Genomic DNA, 21,854 nt, shown 5'->3' with positions numbered 1-21,854 from the left:
TTTCTGGTTGACTAAAATGATCGATAATCAGAAATATCTTCGCCGGAAAATTTAATAACGATTATCGATATGACAATCGTGTCAATGATAATAGCACATATAAACTATTGTGATGATAGTTTGCGCGATCAAATAAATGTCACTTGGAACAGTATTTAGTTTCCTGGTTGGCTAAAATGATCGGTAATCAGAAATATCGTCGACGGGAAAATTTAATAATGATTATCGATATGACAATCGTGTCAATGATAATAGCACATATAAACTATTGTGATGATAGTTTTAATTACTTGGACAATACACAAAGGTAGGCCTTTAATTATCAGCTGCTTCTGAATTACGTTCATGATTCTGTTTTGTTAGTAATCCAGGCCCCAATTTGTAATTCAAACATTTCGAGGATTCACAAAAATTATTTCATTTGTCACACATATGTTCTCATCAGATACAACAGGTCAGGTGGAACATGTCCAGATATCCACTCTACTAACATCCTTTACATCGAGTACCATATTTATGCCCGATATTGATTAGCGACATAACCTGTGTTGCCAGGGGCAACCTGTAATATTTACCTTGATGGGTACCCTGCAGCGCTGATGCGGATAGTCTCCAGCACACCACAAGCTCTCAGTTGCTCCACAGCTCGCTTTGGATTGAACCTGAAAAAACAAGTCAGTCGTAATAGCACCCAAACATAATAAAACAGAAAGAGCTTGGACCAAAAAATAAATAGAATTGGTTCTCAGGCACAGGCTGCTGAAAAAATGGTATGGGCAGGCGGTATATTTATTTATCTTTTTAGGAGGGTGAGATGGGGAATGTGTTTATCCTGTTTTCAGCAGTTTATAACCAAACATGCATCTGTCTCATTTTGGTTTATATACAGTGACTGACTGAGTTAGGTTTTACGCCGCTTTTAGCAATATTCCAGCAACATCACCGCGGGGGACACCTGAAATGGGCTTCACATATTGTACCCATTTTGGGATTCGAACCCGGGTCTTCGGCGTTTATATACAGTGGGGCGGTGGGGTAGCCTAGTGGTTAAAGCGTTCGCTCGTCATGCAAAGACCCGGGTTCGATTCCCACATGGGCACTATGTGTGAAGCCCATTTCTGGTGTCCCCCGCCGTGATATTGCTGGAATATTGATAAACGCGGCGTAAAACTAAACTCAGTCAGTCAGTCAGATACAGTGAATTAGTATTTTTTCACTATCTGACTGAACAAACACGATCCAAACTGAAAGACCTTTAACTGTAAATATTTAATAGCTTTTACATTTGATTCCTTGTTCACGAAGTAAGATTTTGTTTGTTTATTGAAACGTTAATTCCAGCAAAAGAAGAAGAAGAAGAAGAAGAAGAAGAAGTTTATTCAGTACTGATTTTATGAGCAACTATAAGATGACAACGGCAACCAACCAGCCAAGCCACGGAGTCCGACCTCTATCATGTGATATCATTCAACAAGCACTGCACCTGGTCTTACGTTGAATACCGACAGGATGCCCTACAAAGGGATCGAACTCCCATACTTTAACATAGACTTACGACATCGTAGAGCTAAGCTTGCTTTGTACAACTGCACCTAGGTGTCCAAACTGTGATAAAATAGTGACAACAGACAAAATAATGGCGACATCCCTTAGAAATCTGGAATTGTGCCTATTTCTGTTTTTCAGCAATTAAAAAAATAATAATAATTAAAAACGTCAATACGTGATAGTGAATAAAACTTATGAAAGAGCAAACTCCACTCAGGGTCAAGACATCAATACAATCACGGCAAACAAACATTTGCTGAACAAATATACTTACTGGAAACTTCTTGAAAGTCATCCAAGTACTAGAATCTGAACTTAACCAAGGTGTCACCTCAAATATAACGCTTGTTTCGGTATCTGCTGAAATGTACAAATCTACTTACTCGAACGCTTCTTTCAAGTCATTGGGTTTGATACAACGGATGTAGTGGGGCGTGGTTGCGTTCAGCGTCTCCATCAGAAGTTTGAGAGAGTCTCGGAACTGTGATCCAACTGTTTTCTTGTGTTGCTTGCTACCCGTCTTGGCTGACTGGCGGAGGGGAGTGACCGTCACTGACCCGGACCGTCCCTTCTTGTCACCCGCCTCTTCAAACAACTGGGCCACCATGTCAAACTGAAGATATAAGTACATGTGAGGTGAATTTAGGTGAAGTGAGGTGAGTTTAGGTGAAGTGAGTTGAGTTTAGGTGAGGTGAGTTGGTGAGGTGAGGTGGGGTGAGTTTAGGTGAGGGGGTGAGTTTAAGTGATTTGAGTTGAGGTGACTTATGGTGAGGTGGGTTCAAGTAAGAGGTGGGGTGAGTTTAGTTGAGATGAGGTGAGTTTAGGTGAGGTGGGTTCAGGTAAGGTGAGGTGGGTTGGGGTGACTTTAGGTGAGGTGAGTTTAGGTGAGGTGGATGTGAGACTGTATTTTCACACAGAAGATATAAGATCATTTAAGGTAAGGCTAGGTGAGGTGAGGTGAGGTGTGAGACTGTGACATCATATTGTAGTTGTGAAAACATTTAAGGTTAGATGGGGTAAGGTGAGGTGGACGTGAGGCTGCAAGATCATACTGAAGATATAACAACAGTTAAGGGGAGTTTCGGTGAGGTGGTAAGAGGTTGCAACATAAGAAAATAGGGTGAGGTGAGCTAGGTGAGGTCAGGTGAGATGAGGTGAGTGTGAGACTGCAAAATTCTACTGAACATAATGAACATTTGAGGTGAGGTGAGTTTTGATGAGGTGAGGTGAGTTTAGACAAAGTGGTCTTTTGTAAGTTAGTGAGACCTAATAAGCAGAAAAGAACAGATGTCAATTAACCATCAAAAACTCATAATACAAGAATCTTTGTTCCCTGGGTCATAATCTAACATTCAGGGGAGATAACTCATGTCCAGGTTGAGTCACATGGACAACTTAGAAAGATTCGACTGACACCAGTTGAAGTACCCTCTATGTTGCTCAAGCAGTTGTTGCCGGCACAGGTACTACAGATATGTACCTGAGGTACGTTTCTGTATACACATATCTACCCTTAACAAAGTCAAAATACAGAAACGTCCACAGTACCCTAAACATCAGACGATTCCACAACGCAAAACTGAAACAGTATGCAACTTATTATCTGTGGTATTGTACATCTGAAATATTCGTCACTATGTACCGGTTTCTTATATAATGCAATCAAATGCATCTCATAACAATAATATGACTGTTCCAATCAAGAAAACAGCACATTGTAGAATATCCCAGGGTAGGTATGTGTATTCAGATTTTAGCAGAAAGTCTACGATTGAGTCAGATGGACAAGTTATGTTTCCACCTACCTCGCTGGCCTTGAGGATGTTGATCTGCTCTTCCAAGATGGTGTCCCTGTTCTTCTCCAAGAAGCCGTCTGCTGTGTACGTCACTCGGTCCGCGAAGTGGATGATGATGAAAGACTTCATGGACATCCTTGGTTTGTCAAAATGCTTGGACTTCTTCAGGTGTTTATCAAACAGCTTCTGACACCAGTTCTGGTCAGATCCTTTCGGCATCTGGAAAATATTGACCACTGGTTATTGACTCAGTTCATGCTTGTTGCTAAAAGCTGTACTAAAATATGTACAGGAATATCGGTTTATAAATCAATAAGTCAAGACCAGACAATCCAGTAATAAGAGGCGTCTAACGGGATCGGGTGTCAACTTGGTTGACACGTCATTGTATCCCAATTACATAGATCAATGTTCATGCTGTTGATCACTGGATTGTCCTGTCTAGGCTCGATTATTTACAGACCGCCACCATACAACTGGAATATTGCTGGGTGCAGTGTTCAACAAGCAAACAAGCAAACAAAACAAGACTGTAAGGTTTAGCTTCCTGTTAATTAAGATAGAGATGGGAAAGATTGCCATATTTTGTGACTTCTTTTTCAGTGCTTTTAGCAGTCTTTTCATATATATATATGAAATGGCAACTAATGATATGTCTGTCATCGCTAAGATGTCTGTCATCACTAAGATATGTCTGTCATCACTAAGATATGTCTGTTATCACTGTTACATCTGTTATCACTAAGTTTTGCCTGTTATCACTAAGTTCTGACTGTTATCACTAAGTTTTGCCTGTTATCACTAAGTTCTGACTGTTATCACTAAGTTTTGCCTGTTATCACTAAGTTTTGCCTGTTATCACTAAGTTCTGACTGTTATCACTAAGTTCTGACTGTTATCACTAAGTTTTGCCTGTTATCACTAAGTTTTGTCTGTTATCACTAAGTCCTGTCTGTTATAACTATGTTCTGTCTGTTATCACTAAGTCCTGTCTGTTATCACTAAGTCCTGTCTGTTATAACTACGTTCTGTCTGTTATCACTAAGTTATGTCTGTTGTCCCTAAGATACTATGTCTGTTGACAGACCCCTTATATAGTAGCGCTCATGTAAATTATCTCACCTTGCACTCTTCATCCAGCAGGTCGAGGATCCCCAGCTTGTTCTCTATCAGGTCGATACAGGGCTGGTTGTCATAGAAATCAATAAACGACCACTCGATCTTCTCCCTCACATACTCCTCCTGCTCCAGCTTGAACACATGCTGAAAACAACAAGAGATACCCTGTACTGGCTGGACAACAGCAACAGCAGCAACTACAGCAACAGCAATATAAAACATATTTGGGATTACACTTTCTCAGTAAAATACATATTCTGGTACTTTTGGGGGTAACGTCAAGGAACTGAACCCACTCTCTTGGAGTGAGGCAAATATCTGCCATTAGGAAAAGTCAGAGATCTAACCCCCTCAGCCACCATGTCTTCCACAAAAGCGGAAGTCTGACAACTGGTAGTCCAGATGCCTTGATCACATGCTTTGTGTACATTTCTGACAAGTATAAACTGGCTCCCATGGTCTAATGTATAATTACACAATGCTTTTTACAAAGTGGTCAAAAGTAATTTTTTAGAGGCACTGTGCATTCATAACAAGAGCAATATTAATGAGGACTTAGGAAGGATCTAAAGATGAAGGTGTCTACCAATGTGGTGAAACCTGGAGCATGAGTGGGGTGAAGACAAACCTGGAAACATAATCTGAGTTGAATCAGGGATTGAACCCATGACAATAGTTTCCTGGCAACCAAAGGGACACAACCCTGCACGTCAAACTTATAGCATCACATCCCACAAATCGCCACATCTTGAAATTGAAGCTTGTGAGTTGTATGCAAGAAATAATAGATATGAAAACTGAAGAAAACAAAGACTTATAAGTTTTCTCACCACCCAATCCTGTTAGTGGCCTCTTAAGACAAGCATGGGTTGCTGAAGACCAATTCTAACCTGGATCTTCATGGGTTTTGTGCAGTGTAAAGACTGAAGAAAGTGAAGACTTATGGCGGTGAGGTGAGGTGAAATTAGGTTAACGTCGTTCTTGAGAATATTTCGCTCATATGACGACGTGCATGCGTGTGTATGTGTATGTGCGGCTGCTTGTACTAGCCCAGACTGAAGCTGGTTTTAGAGTGCTAGCTCACTGAGATACCATGCCGCAGTGAAGCATGAATACCCCACTCAGACCCATTATACTGACTCCGAGCCGACCAGTCCTTGTTGTACCCATTAATGCCGAGCACCAGGCAGGGACCAACAAGTACCATATTTTAACGTGTTTTGGTATGATGCGGTCGGGGATCGAACCCGCGACCTTCCGTTCTTGAAGACTTATGGCAGACATAATGACAGTTCAGATCCACTCACCATATTGAATATCTGCTGCAGTTTTTCATTTGCGTAGTTTATACAGAACTGCTCAAAACTGTTGATTTGAAATGTTTCAAACCTGGAAAACAAAATAAGAGAAGTCATAATACAACCAAAAGTAAATCTCCATCTTCTTCTAACCACAACATTCCTCATCCACATCTAGATGAAACCTCCCAGATACTACTAACTCCAGGGGTTGACAGTAGTGTTAGGAATTGGTTGAAATCTCACAACTGATGATTGCTTCATTACCAACGAACAATCATCGACAAAAATTGGTTAGCATCATATTTCAGATTTTCCTATCCAGGTTGTTATTGCTGATATGTATAACATGATGCAACTTGCTACTTAAAGTGATGACTAATATATCATGAACATAAACTTCCCGGAGTCTATAAGAAATATTCAGTCATGGTTTTTCAGTTAGTGAAGTGAGTTTTCTAGAAATAAAACACGTTTTCAGGCCCTGACAACATCAACGATATGTTCCATTGTCAAGTATTTCAAAGACTAAAACAGTAGTTCCAAAATCGTTTATGTTCGATTATGAGAAAATGTGATCGATTGCTTGGTCGTTTGGTCACTGCGACCAATCTTCTATTATCTAAATTAATCGGAACACCACTAGTTGACAGGATTGGCCATATCCTCATATCGGGGGCGCGGTGGGCGAGCTGGCTAAGGCGACAGACTAGTGATCCAGTGAGGTTGAGGTGTCGGGATCGAGCTCACCTGTGACCGGGTGTAAAATCCTTGGAGTCAACTTTGTGTGCAGACTCTTTCAGTGTTGTCACAACCCCTAGTGTACAGTACACAACCCTGCGCACTTAAAAGAACTCATGAATCCGTTGGTATATGACCAGATGGTGGCCACATGAATACGTGCAAACACCTAGTTGCGGGTACAGCAACGTGCAGTGAACTTTGACAAAGTACTGTGACTATGTGTCCCAGTCCACCCAGCTGTGAATGGGTACCTCGTTAGGATGAGAAAGTCACAATAACTCAGTGTGGTGGCAGCAAGACTTGCATACTCCCCAGGGAGTTGAGATTAATAATACAATGTGCCGTTGAGATTGACATCCAACGATTGAGGGAAAAAATGCCAGCGCCTTGAGCATGCACTAGTTGCGTGGATATGTGCACTATATTAATATCCTGTAATAAAAAATATCCAACTGAATATCATTTTGGATTTGTGGTTTATGACAAATGCCTAGATATTTGGAGAGAACAAGTAGGACATACTTGCCACTGAAATGTCATTTCCCAAGACTCTCAAGTGACTTTACCCAATGACGCAATCTAAGGACGTGTTATACCAGTGTGGTTTTGAATACAGATCATTTGTGTGTTCACTTCAAGGACTCATGTTGTTTACTGAATCACAGTACTCATATAACATACATGTCAGTATATCGTTGTCATATATAACACTCCTGTATAAAACATACCCATAAATATCAAGGACTCCTATGAAGTTGAGTTTGTTTTTTGTCTTGACCGAGTTCCGTAGTACGTTGTTAACGTGGGAAACGATCCAGTTAAACATTTGGGAGTATATGTGCTTGGCCAGGGCGTCTCGTGCAAAACTGGCCTGAAAACAGAAAAAATGATCACAGAGTGAGTATTGTCTTCTGCCATGATCAGAAATATTCAAGAAATATTATGAAATTAGTTTCAAATATTCTACCCATGTGAAGCGAGTGAGTATGGTTTTATGCTGCTTTTGGCAATATTCCTGCAATATCATGGTGGGGGACTCCAGTTTGTTTGTTGTTTAATGTCGCACTCAGCAATAATCCAGCTATATGGCAGCGATTTGTAAATAATCAAGTCTGGACCAGACAATCCAGTGATAAACAGTATGAGTATCGATCTACACAATTGGGATACGATGACATGTGCCTGAACACCCGATCCCGTTAGTCACTTCTTGCAACAAGCATGGGGTGCAGAGACCAATTCAAACCCGGATCTTCACAGGTTGAATCAGGAAGACGAGTTCAGGATTACTACACATAAATATTCATATGAGTGAGTGATTTTCGCTGCTTTTAGCAATATTCCAGCAATATCCCTGCAGGGGGAACCACAAATGGGCTTCACACATTGTACCCATGTGGGTAATTAAACCCGGGTCTTCAGCGTGACAAGCGAACACTTTAACCACTAGACTACCCCACCGCCCCAATAACCAATTGAAGAATAACGACCTGCAACATCAGTGGACATAAAGCTAAGAGGGAATCTAGCTGAGATTATTCAAACATTTGGTGTATTCTGTCAGAAACTTACCTGGTTCTCTGTCAGGGGTTTCGTGAGGGTTTCGTTGACTGTCTGGATGGACCGATTACAGAGCCACATCCTCATCTGCGACTCTTCAATGCCAAGCAGGTGACACATCACCGTTAAATGCTCATCTTGTTTCTGTAGAAAAACAAACATTCAAAACTTCAGCAGGTTTCATAAGCATTACTCCCATACAATATGATTCTTATGACCGACTTAGCGCTAAGTCTGTTGGATTCATGGTGCACTGAGCAATATCGAAGCTGTATGATGGCGATCTGTAAATAACAAGTCTTTGACCAGACAATTCAGTGATTGATAATCAGTAATTAATAAATGGTAAAATAATCGTTTACTGCTGTTCTTGCTATAAATATAATCAAATTATTTAAAATATTATGAACAAAATCTGTTAAAAATATTTGTTGAAAACATAGAAGTTAATATGCATCGTTACTTCCATTTCAATAACAGAGGGGAGGTAACTCTGTATTTTTATAGCTGCAAAGTTCTTCCAACTATGTTGAGTGAAGTGATTTTGTCTCTATCAACTTAACATTTTTACACAAATCTTTTTAGTAACATGTGGGATAGACTTACTTCTGTCCTTCTGACCTACTGACCGGAAATTTTTGCCAAAAAAATATAAACACCCCTAAAAAGAAATTTGTCCAGCATACAATAATTGTAATCCTGCGAACCCTGGTAAGCAACTGTTCTCAGGATTTGGTTTGTGCTAGAACTTACTGCTGGTTGTTTTTGTTTGCTTGTTGTTTAACGCTGCACTCAGCAGTATTCCAGCTATATGGCGCCATTCTGTAAACCATCACGTCGGGACCAGACAATCCAGTCAATAACATCATGAGCACTGATCTACGCAAGTGGGATACCATGACATGTGTCAACCAAGTCAGCGAGTCTGACCACCCGATCCCGTTAGTCGCCTCTTATGACAAGCATGGGTTGCTGAAGGTTCATTCTAACCTGGATTCTAACCCTGGGGAACAAGCATGGGCTGCTAATGACTAGGGCTGGGTATTGCAGAGAATTTTCATATTGCAATATATTGCGATAGGTATTGCAATATATTGCAAGAAGTTCTTTTTTAACAAAAAATTACTTATAATCGAATTAATGCTTGATTTATAAAGCAAAACCACAACAAAATCAAAATGCTTGATTAAGCTTTAATAAAAACTTTTAATCATGACAAAATAAAAATGTAAATAATATTTGGCACAAAGGAAAGGAACAATTCATAAAACGGAAATATCCGAAGATTTCCGAGTGTTACGAAGTCTTTTCGAATGCATGTCAAAACACCGGTTTTCAATCACCGTATTGCAATACGTATCGTTTTCATGTCTGAACCGGTTATATTACGCACCCCTACTAATGACCAATTCTAGACCGGATCTTCACGGGTGGCTACAACTTACTGGAATCTCACAACACTCGCCCTCCTTCTCTCTGACGACAACGTTGCCGAAGTGTAGTACAGAAGACATGATACGGAAGATCATCATTTGATCCTTGCCAGAGAAACCTGGAACACAGAACATGAGCATCAGTAAGATTGTAACCACAATACCTTCCCAAGTGCTGACACCTGTGACAAGGTCATGTCAAGGGCTTGACACCCTCCGAGTATCATCACTGCCACCAGTGGCATCAAGCTGCCATCACAGGAATCTAGGTTTCGCTCTTACATCAAATAAGGATGTTTGGAATATATTCTCCCTCAGAATTCTCACAGATAAACAATGGCATGTGTAGCGACCATAAAAGTTATAAATCGGTTTATTATGCTCAATTTGATATGAAGATGCTTAGCCATTGAAGCGGACGTAAAATGTCCGAGTCCTGTGCTGGGATTCAAATCAGGGAACTTCTGATCTGAGGTGAGGTGAGGTGAAATTAGGTTTAATGTCGCACTTGAGAATATTTCGCTCATATGACGACGTGCATGACGACGTGCATGCGTGTGCCGACCAGTCCTTGTTGTACCCATTAATGCCGAGAGCCAGGCAGGGACCAACAAGTACCATATTTTAACGTCTTTTGGTATGACGCGGTCAGGGATTGAACCCGCGACCTTCCACTCTCCGGGCGGACACTCTAACCACTACACCACGGAGGCGGTCACTTCTGATCTGAAGTCACACACCTTGTCCACATGACCAAAGAGGTTAATCCCATCAGCAAGCTGACAAGGTAAGGATGTCATCTGTAGGATGACTCCACAACCTACTACATACCCCCCCCTTAACAGGGCACATCCCTGGCTGTATAGTAGGGTCTTGGGACCAATTTTGCTAAGATTTAACATGAGCACACTCACACTGACTGACTGACTGAGTTTTGGTTTTACGCTGCTTTTAGCAATATTCCAGCAACATCACGGCGGGAGAGACCAGACATGGGCTTCACCAATTGTCCCCATGTGCGGATTCGAACCCGGGTCTTCGGCGTGACGAGCCAACGCTTTAACCACTAGGCTACCCCACCGCCCCAGCACACACACAACCATGTTAGGCACCAATGTAGCAGTCTTACAAGGTGTGGGTCTTGTGCTGGAATTCGAACCGCAGACTTTTTAAACTAAATTTGGATGCCTTGTCCACATGACCAAAGAGGATAAGAAAGTCATCTGTGGATGACTCCATGCCCTGCTACATATGCAATAAACAAAGTCTGATAGATCTGTTTGACTGGTATTTTAGAAGGTGATGAATAATACGAAAGGTATGATCCTTTATGAATGACAACTTGTTTATAATATTAAAATGTCATATAATAAAGAAGTTGTCATCCATAAAGCAGGGGTGGAAATAACCCATTGCCCGACGCCCGAGTCCAGTGTTTTTTTCTGTCGGGCAAGCAAATTTGTATATCACACTGTACCGGTGTCCAGTTGATATTCCAATATTAATTATGTTGATTATTTTGAAAATCAACAAGAAAACAGCCGGGATAGAGGAAAAATTATCAGGGCAAGTGAATTTACATGTGCCACTGTACCGGAGTACACTAGCAATTTTAAAGTTATTTCCACCCCTGCATAAAGTATCATATCTTTCTTACAGTCTGATAGACTGGCAATCTGATCCATTGATCTGCCTCTGAGACAAACATACTGTATATTTATGGTGAGCCGACATCACCACAAGGGCAGAGGGGGTTACCTAGTAAACTGAAAGCCTCCCGTAGAACCTGAAAGTCACTGGCATCGTCGACCCCATTGATCTCCGGGCTCCCTCCATGACAGGTGTAGAAGAAGTCATCGGCTGACTCTGTAACACAAGACAACCACAGTTTAGACAAGAAACAATTCCAGTCATTTCCAGTTTCACATTCAGACCACCGCCCCTTTTCATGCTAAGACTATCAAAAGTATGGCAGTTACTGTCAACCTAGCATTACGATCGCTTTGTACAACAGCACACAGGCTGACAACCGACTCCATTAGGTTGCCTTTGACAACAAGAACAGGTTAGTGGGAATGAAAACTGAAACAGGATTTAAGTGCATGCCATTTTTGTACATACTCAGCTTCATTTCGGCAAGTTCTGGCAGGCTGGCTGATGCACAGAGCTGGTAGAAGATGTGGTAGTTTCGCTCCTCCTCCGCCTGGAACACCACTCTGTAACACAATGGGACATGCCACTTTAACACAATGTATCACAAGGGGTAATGCTTCTATAACATAATGTAACACAAGGGGAATGTCTCTTTAACACAATGTAACATGGGAACACCACTTGAACACAATGTAACACAAGGGGAATGTCTTTTTGACACAATGTAACACAAGGGGAATGCCTCTTTAACACAATGTAACACAAGGGTAACACAAGGGGAATGCCTCTTTAACACAATGTAACACAAGGGGAATGTCTCTTTAACACAATGTAACACAAGGGAATGTCTCTTTAACACAATGTAACACAATGTCTCTTTAACAAATGTAAGGGAATGCCTCTTTAACACAATGTAACACAAGGACATAACCAATGTAACACAAGGGAAATGCCTCTTTAACACAATTGTATGTTCAATACAGCATAACACTCTTTAACACAATGTAACACAAGGGGAATGTTACCTTATGTAACACAAGGGAATGCCTCTTTAACACAATGTAACATAACACACATGACAATGTAACACACAAGGGGAATGTCTCTTTACACAATGCATAACAATGAATGTCTCTTTAACACAATGTAACACAGGATGCACACTTAAGACAATGAAACAAAATATTTAACACAATGTAACACAAGGGGATATCACTTTAACACAATATAACACAAGGAGGATGCACTCTTAGACAATGAAACATGTTAACCTTATAATATTACATAACAAAAAAGTCCCGGGTTTGAATTGGTCTTCAGTAACCCATGCTTGTCTTAAAAGGCGACTATGCTTGCGACTTGGTTGACACATGTCATCGGTTCCCAACTGCGCAGAAAGATGCTCATGCTGTTGATCACAGGATTGTCTGATCAGACTTTAATTATTGTACAGACCGCCATATAGCTGGAATATTGCTGAGTGCGGCATAAAACTAAACTCACTCACTCACATAAGTAAAAAGTACAGCATACAAGCTCTAATGACAATGTCATAAACTTGTGACGTGATTGTGTCACAAGCCATTTTGTGACGCCATGAATAATGCCAGCAGCAGCTGGTTTGGGAGACTTAATCTACATGTATATTTGATTCAATCTAACCTGGATTTCTCCAGCAAGTACGTCCTCATGTTGGCTCCGATGATTTCGTGCTTCCTGCTGAACGTGATCTCGATGTATTTACCAAACCTACTGCTGTTGTCGTTCCTTGTTGTCTTGGCGTTACCAATAGCCTGGAACAAAGCAACGACACAGTTTGTGAAACTAGTGTGGGGAATCAACCACTCGACCACCTCAGCTTCCACAAAAATTCAAGTCCGACAACTGGTAGTCTAGATGACGTACTTCGTGACAAGTATGGGTCCCATGGCCAAAATCTATGAGTACTAGTGTTGGGAATTGGTTAAAATCTCATAATTGATGATTGGTTCACTAAAACCGATCGATCATCGAAAATAATTGGTTAGCATCATTTATCCAATCTTCCTGGCTGTGTTTGTTAATGCAGAAAAAATATAGAAATAACATGTAGTTCTTTCGGGTTTTTTCGCAAATTGCACAAAATGCATTTGCAAATTTCACATCTTTAAAGGATGTTAGGAACATAAATTTCCTGGAGTCTTTAAGATAAATTCAATCATGACATGGAACGAGCTTGTAGTGCTTATGAAATGTAACAGACAAAACCAACCTTGTGAAAAATGTTGCTAATGCAAACAATTGTTCCAAAATTGTTTGTGTTCAATTATGAGAAAACATGATCTATTGCTTGGTCGTTCAGTCATTGCGACCAATCTTTGATTATCTCAATTAATCGGACCACCAATAGGTGAAACTGGCCTGGAGTGAGTGAGTTATTATTTAACGTCTCATCGGCAATATTTCAGCCATATCGTGACGAAAAACTGGCCTGGAATATCAGGGAGCTGGATATTTGGACTTATAGTCTGTGACAATAAACTTGTGGCTTGACATCTAGGGGTTGAGTGAGAGAGTTGTGTCAGATTGGAGAAGAAGTTAAATCTGAAGAGATGCAGGTCATCACTAGGACTGCAACAATTCACCCAGACTTCAATTTGATTCGATTTTCAATATTGAACCATCGATTCAGTCATTTTCGATTTGATTCTTCAAACAAGTAAAAACATCAGATTTCATTTCACTCTCAGAGTCGGCTTTTTTATCGTGAAATCCATTGTCAACCATGTCTACGAACAATAACTCTCATTGGATAATTAGCCCGGCTTCAACCAATCACGTTTTGCCTTATTTCACAGCTCGAAACTGTTAAGTTGGAGTCAAAATTACATTCAAGCTGTGTGGAAATAATTTGAATAAATATTCAAATATCCAATCGAAATAGTGATAATGGTTATCAAAAATCGAAACTTATGTGTCAGATTTGATTTTTGATGAAACGAGCCGAATTGTGGCAGCCCTAGTCTTCACCACTTTGGTTAAAACCACAGACACTACCATATCTCCATGACAGGTTTATTCTGGGACTATGCCACCAGGATGGGCTTACTTTAGTACTGACTGACTGAGTTTGGTTTTACGCTGCTTTTCGCAATATTCCAGCAACATCACAGCAGGGGACACCAGAAATGGGCTTCACACATTGTACCCATGTGGGGATTCGAACCCGGGTCTTCGGCGTGATGAGCCAACGCTTTAACCACTAGGCTACCCCACTGCCCCGCTTACTTTAGGAGAAACGTACCTATAGGAAAGGTTTATTTTCTAGAACTTGTGTGCTTTAAAGATTTTATTTTAAAACTACAGAGCTACAGATAACTTTTCGGGTCATTGAGTTATGTAGTCGCTTGTGTTCCTCTCAACTGGGTATCCAAATTTTCCTTTCAGCAACCAAATAAATTGTACTCACCTCCCTCAAACTCAATTGGGCATTTCGCCATTTTCCATTAATTTAAAAAATATAATAAAGTTTAAATGTTGGTTTACGTGTTTGTTATTTATATTTGATCTGTAATATGAGAAACCATAAGAAAGACTGCAAGTTGCCAAGTTCATGTGCTGAAATAGAACCTCTCAACATGCCTCAGTTATTTTATCTATCCACCGATACGCAAACTAGAACTTGACCTTTTTGTGTCTACGGATGCAAGATGAAATATATTGAGTAGTTAAGTACCTCCATGATTGGGTTTGAGGCGAGAACCTTCTTCTCGACTTGCGTCTCACTGTCCGCCTGGGACCCCCCAACTGTTGCAAAGTATCGCATGGCGTACTTAGCAGAGACCGTCTTTCCAGCACCAGATTCTCCACTGACGATAATGGACTGGTTTTCATCAAACCTGAAAAAATAAGGGAAGAAAATAATGTAGAAATCCCTTTTTATGCATGATAGTAGAAAAACCAAACTACATCTGAGTCTAACAAGCAGAACACAGTTGTGTATGAATAAGTATGGTTTAGGTCACTTTTAGCAATATTCGACCCGTGAAGATCCGGATTAGTATTGATCTTCAGCAACTCATGCTTGTTGTAAGAGGTGACTAATGGGTTCGGGTAGTCAAACTCGCTGACTTGGTTGACACCTGTAATTTTATCCCAATTGTGTAGATTGATGCTCATGATGTTGATCACTGGATTGTCTGGTCCAGAATATTGCCGAGTGCGGCATTAAACAACAAACAATCAAATCAATCAAATTTAGCAATATTCCTACACTATCATGGCAGGATACCAGAAATGGGTGTCACAAATTATACCAACGTGGGGAATCAAACCCGGATCTTGGAGTGACAAGCGAACCCTCCTACCACTAGACTACACACAAAATATATAAAAAATAAGCATGTCATCATAAAGATAGTCACCGCATGTACAGGCAGGTTAATATACTGAAATGAAAAGAAACTACAGTCTCACAGCCACAACATCATAATTAGGGGTGTCGCGATACGCGAATGTATCGATACATTTTTACTGACGATACGATACGCGATACATGCTAGCGTGTATCGATTCCTATTTTAAAACTTTATTGATTCAAATTTTTATGCTATATCCATCTCCTTCAAAGTCTGGATAGTAAAATTATACGAGACCGCTCCGATAAATAGATGTAGCTAGCTTTACTTAAAAAATAGGTTGGAAACTAACAGCTTTTGTGATTGGCTAGACTATTTTGATGGACCAATCAGCGAGCGTGTACGTTGCCGGTAAGGTAATGCTAGGAAAAGGCGCAAAAATTATGTATCGCGATTCGTATCGTATCGTGACCTTAAAATCGTGATACGTTTCGTATCGTGAGATTGGTGTATCGTGACAACCCTAATCATAATATAAATAAATGTCACCTTGTCATCTTCTTGAATGCCTCCTCTGCAACGGCGAAGATGTGGGGGTCCATAACGCCCATGTCCTGGCCGCAGTAGGCCTGGATGATATCATTGTTGTAGATGTCTAACTGCTCGTACGGGTTGATGGCAACTAACACTATACCTGTACAACATGAAGGAGGTGTCAGGTGAAACATGGTCTAAATCTGCATTCAACATTATAGCACTTCAGGATAACAGTAATTTTTAGACAGCTTTAACGTCTTGGTATGACTTGCCGTTGGTTATAACCCAAACCTTAGCAAACACTCTATCCACTACATTATGGAGTGAGTGAGTGAGTGAGTGAGTGAGTGAGTGAGTGAGTGAGTGAGTGAGTGAGTGAGTGAGTGAGTGAGTGAGTGAGTGAGTGAGTGAGTGAGTGAGTGAGTGAGTGAGTGAGTGAGTGAGTGAGTGAGTGAGTGAGTGAGTGAGTGAGTTTTAGTTTTATGCTTCTTTTAGCAATATTCGAGCAATATTAATAATCTCATGGCATGATATCTAGGAACTGAGAGAGTGAGTTTGGTTTTACGCTGCTTTTAGCAATATTCCAGCAACAGGGGTGGAAATAACCCATTGCCCGACGTCCGAGTCCAGTGTTTTTTCCAGTCGGGCAGGCAAATTTATATATCACGCTGTACCAATCTCCACTTGACTTTCCAAAGTTAATCATGTTGTTTATTTAAAAAACAAGAAAACGGCCGCTTAGGAGGAACAAAATTATCAGGGCAAGTGATTTTACATGTGCAACTGTACCGGTGTACACTAGCAACGTTAAAGTTATTTCCACCCCTGAGCAACATCCCGGCGGTGGGCGGGTGAGTGAGTGGTGAGCGAGTGAGTGAGTGAGGGAGGAGGGAGGAGCGAGCGAGCATTGTTTAATCGCTGCTTTTAGCAATATTTCAGCACCGGCTCGGGACACCAGAAATTGGCTTCACACATTGTACCCATGTGAGGAATCGAACCCGGGTCTTTAGTGTGACAAGCAAACACTTTAACCACTAGGCTACCCCACCGCTGACTTACAATATGGATGTGGTCAGAGCGAACAAAGGATTTGACAAAAAATTTGAAAAGGCAGCAAAAGGGTCCATTTTATTTATATGGTTTGACTAAATGTCTCTGTATACTAAACAACAATCTCACCCAGGATACGATGAATTTCAAGCCAGTTTTTCACACTGATGTCAAGTGATGAAATAAAAAGTTCTAAGAATGTGTATTAGCTACGACCAGAGATTTGCACAGAATCATTCTGTTTAAGTACTGGTTGTTAAGAGGTGAGGTGAGGTGAGGTAAGGTGAAATTGGGTTTAACGTAGTGCTTGAAAATATTTCGCTTATATGACGACGTGCATGCGTGTGTATGTGTATGTGCGGCTGCTTGTACTAGCCCAGACTGAAGCTGGTTTAATTGTGCTAGCCCACTGAGATACCATACCGCAGTGAAGCATGAATACCCCACTCAGACACAGTATACTGACTCTGAGCCGACCAGTCCTTGTTGTACCCATTAATGCAGAACGCCAGGCAAGGACCAACAAGTACCATATCTTAACGTCTTTTGGTATGACGCAGTCGGGGATCGAACCCGCGACCTTCCGCGACCACGGAGGCGGTCAGGTTGTTAAGAGAGCACCTCTCTGAACTAATACTTCACAGCATGGTAGCTGGATGTTGAAAGGAGAACCGGAACTGAACTACATTTACCAGACAAAGTCTAAAAGCATAATAATAATAATAATAATAATAATAATTAATTTGTATAGCGCCTATTTTCCAACTTTGAGCTGCTCAATGGCGCTGAACAGGGTAGATAATTATTTACATATCATATGCTTGATTAAACAGGAAAGTTTTTAAACAGTTCTGGAAGGAGTGAGTGAGTGAGTGAGTATGGTTTTACGCCGCTTTTAGCAATATTCCAGCAATATTACGGCAGGGGACACCAGAAATGGGCTTCACACATTGTGCCCATGTGGGGATTCGATCCCGGGACTTCGGCGTGACGAGCGGACGCTTTAACCACCAGGCTACCCCACCGCCCCATTTCTGGAAGGATTTGTGAGAGCTTGCTGTTTTGAGTTCAAGTGGTAGATTGTTCCACAAGGTAGGGGCAACTTTGGAGAAGGCACGATCAGCAAGTTTAGTGGATGTTGAGGGAACGAGAGATTGTACATATTCTGAGATCGGAGATATCGTCCAGGTGTATACATCTGGATCAGGTCCTTTAGGTAGAGAGGGGAGAGGGGACAAATAGCATAGGTATGATGCTATTAAATTTTACAAACATTTTTAGAGATTCGCACTCATGATAACTGGATTCTGTCATGCCCAAGGGACATAACTCTCCTAGTTTGTGGATGTACTTACCACAGTATGTATAGATGAGGTTTTGTTGCACAAATCTGACCTGCAGATTGTACAGAACTGAAACAGAGCAGCAGAACATTACAGGTGTGAACAAAACATATTTCTGATGTAAACTTCATGTAGGTACAAATTCTGTATTGAAAAAAATAGTTATTGCAAGTCTGTCAGTTTTCTAAAAAACATTGCTGGAAGATAATGTCTTCTGTTTCTGTGGCTTGTCGTCAGACGAGAACATAGTTTTGTCGAGTATCAAAGTATGGACATGACGAACAAATACTGTCAGCCCAGTAAATTTGTCATTTGCAGCCTTATACGACTTTCTTCTGAACACTGTTTTTATAATACTTACACCCTGGTTCGTTCAAGTGAGTGAGTGAGTTTAGTTTAGTTAAATGCCACACTCAGCAATATTCCAGCTATATGGCGGCGGTCTGTACATAATCGAGTCTGGACCAGACAATTCGTTCAAGTAACTGAGGTGAGATCGACCTAAGACGAATTACTTCTGAACAGTGTTTACATATTACTTACCTTCTGGTTCGTTCAAGTAACTTAGAGAGGTGAGATCGTTTTCACCGATCAAAATATCCGGGTTTCGTAAATGAGGCAGATTCTTGTCTTTTATTTCTATGGCAGATTCCTGAAAAACATCAAGTACAGTCATTGATATAGTGACAAATATTCCATACTTCCAGTATCTTTGCAATAAATATTGGCTGACATACACCCAGAGTCATTAATATACTGAAGTGTTGTGTTTTTTATTTATCATGATTTCTACAATAAATAATGACAAACAATCATCTATCATTGGTTGCATTAAGTCAATATACTCATGTAAAGAAATATCAAAAGATGGATGAAGGGAAAGTAAACCAGGGCTCCAAATAATTTTTCAACATCAGGAGTACGTACTCCTTATTTGTTCAATATTGAATACTGGAAAACCTTAAATGTACATTTAGAGTACTGAATGGAAGCTAATGGACTATCAGTAATCTTGTGTTTCGTTTCATATATGCACCACAACATTGCTACTCTAGTGTAAACAGGTCAATAAACAATAAAACAATACTTTTTTTCAGATAAATACATCTGTAAATGCTTCTAAGACCGTACACCATTGCTGTGGTGCGTATCTGCTAGTGTTCTAAATTATTTCCTACCATATCGTGCATATTTTTTATCCGTAAATACGCCGATACGGCCCTTATCTGGAGCCCTGGTATTCTATACATATAATGGGGATTATTCAGCAACTTCTCTAAGTGGCATTCAACAAGACTTTGAACAATAAATAGAATTTGGATACAAAATATAACTACAGTATATTTGATTCCATTATGCAACTAGCAGATATGTTCATCTACACTAAAACATATTCAATTATGACAATAGTGCATTCAGATTACCAATTTCTCTCTTGACTTTTGTGTTGGAGTTGACAGGTGAAAAATATATATTTGTCTTGCCTTATTCTAATGTACCTGAGTAACCAAAACTTAATCTATATAAGTATATCAATTAACATATAAATTATGCTTTTGAGGCTCATTTTATTTTCACTTGTCAGCAAAAATGTATCAGACAGGAAGTTGAACAGGTAAAGTCATTAGCCCTTTATGATATTTACAAGCCTCGGACATCTGGGCTAATAGTCCAGTACTGAACATGGGTATGTGAGTGAGTGAGTTTAGTTTTACTGTAAATAATCGAGTCTGGACCAGACAATTCAGTGATCAACAGCATGAGCATCGATCTGCGCGATTGGGATATGATGACATGTGTCAACCAAGTCACCAACCGATCCCGTTAGTCGCCTCTTACGACAAGCATGGGTTACTGAAGATCAATATTCTAACCCGGACCTTCACGGGTAGAACATGGATATGTACCATGATGTTGTACTCATCTCACAGTACATCGGTAAGTCTGACTTTAGTAACAAGCAGTCCTGCTTAGATCGTTTATTCTGTTTTGGTTCATTATTGATGATAAGAACAAACACAAGTTCAAAGTATTTCTGCCTCAGTGATGACAAGTAACAGCTGAACGAAGAGCTCAATTCAGCGCCACAAAATCAATTTACCATTTTTTCTGCACCGACAAACGTACACCATCATATTGCCATTGTGTCATATGAAGTTGCATCATTATAATGATAATACCATTCGATTGAACAAATATTCCATAAATAGTTCAAAGATTTGTATTCAAAGCTATTTATTGTCAAATAACAATGAAAATATAAACAAAATGATAAATAAAAAACATTTGTCAGCAAGTGTGTTCTTTGCAAACAGAGAACTGGGCCTAGATTTTAGAAGATCTCTTAGAGCTAAGATAGTCGTAGGTCTATGTTAATGTATGGCACTTGCGACTATCTTAGCTCTAAGAGAGCTTCGAAAATCTAGGCCCAGGCTCACATGGCAAATTGAACTACCAGTAACAAAACGGTATGGCTTGAAAATATGCATATAAATTTATAAAGTTACAAAACTCTAACATGTTTCAGATGATATTTAAAATAATTATTCCAACTGTTATTTTCATATCTACAAGATTACAGTAAACACAACATCTACTGACTTATATAATGAGAGATTTATTTATAATAACAGCAATGTAAACATTCAATATATCGAACTGTTTCACAACAACAATCCTAAACAGGTCAAACATGGCAGAACGCAGACATGCATGAAACAACATGCACTATATTAGTAAGAAACAGCAACGAAATCATGCCAATTAGCTTCATGTAAGAATGACATCATGCAATAAACACAGCTGGACTGAAAACTAGGCATTTAAACTCTTCTTAAGTTCATATGGGTGGTATAGCAGAGGTGCAGATCCACATAGAGACCTTTTCATTACGATGATCGCAACTCTCATACTTCAACCAGGGATACAGCAGAGGTGCAGATCCACATAGAGACCTTTTCATTACGATGATCGCAACTCTCATACTTCAACCAGGGATACAGCAGAGGTGCAGATCCACATAGAGACCTTTTCATTACTGATCAGGGCATACCCAGGGATAAAATATTTTTTGTGTGCCTAAGGGCACCAGACAAATAGTTTAGGTGTGCCTTTCAGAAATCGAGTGTGCCCACATGTTTTTAGAATAAATGACAATGATGATGATCATTTGAAATTTATTGTTAAATAAAGAAATGGGTTTATGAGCATTCAAATATGTATGGTATTATTCAGTTTGGAAAAAAATAATTGTTTTGGGGATTAAATGACTGAATGTGAGTTATGTGTCTAGAAAATTAGGCATGCCAAAAGGGCACAGAGAACATTTTTCAGCCGTGCCATTTCAATATTTACTGTGCCATGGCACACTAATATATGGGGTATTTCGAACCCTGTAAACATTAGCTTATGAAGTCAAAGTGCAAAAACTGCACTG

General features: G+C 40.1%; 1 protein-coding gene across 1 annotated transcript in view; it reads right to left on the bottom strand.

The window, feature by feature from the left end:
- The window catches only part of LOC124261674 (unconventional myosin-Va-like), a 164,673-nt gene that overhangs the window by 86,428 nt on the left and 56,391 nt on the right, over positions 1 to 21,854 (bottom strand). The window contains 15 exon segments of the mRNA XM_046696023.1: positions 576 to 662; positions 1,932 to 2,161; positions 3,354 to 3,563; positions 4,467 to 4,607; positions 5,771 to 5,852; positions 7,234 to 7,376; positions 8,078 to 8,209; positions 9,511 to 9,617; positions 11,257 to 11,364; positions 11,620 to 11,714; positions 12,814 to 12,944; positions 14,867 to 15,029; positions 16,038 to 16,182; positions 18,431 to 18,487; positions 18,962 to 19,070. Of these exon segments, the coding sequence (XP_046551979.1) occupies positions 576 to 662; positions 1,932 to 2,161; positions 3,354 to 3,563; positions 4,467 to 4,607; positions 5,771 to 5,852; positions 7,234 to 7,376; positions 8,078 to 8,209; positions 9,511 to 9,617; positions 11,257 to 11,364; positions 11,620 to 11,714; positions 12,814 to 12,944; positions 14,867 to 15,029; positions 16,038 to 16,182; positions 18,431 to 18,487; positions 18,962 to 19,070 (1,940 nt within the window).

This window comes from Haliotis rubra, unplaced genomic scaffold (assembly GCF_003918875.1).
Source record: "Haliotis rubra isolate DU_JTF1 unplaced genomic scaffold, ASM391887v1 Scf803, whole genome shotgun sequence".
Lineage (NCBI taxonomy): Eukaryota > Metazoa > Mollusca > Gastropoda > Lepetellida > Haliotidae > Haliotis > Haliotis rubra.
Note: the sequence above shows the minus strand (reverse complement) of the source record. Positions and strands in the feature narration are given on the sequence as shown.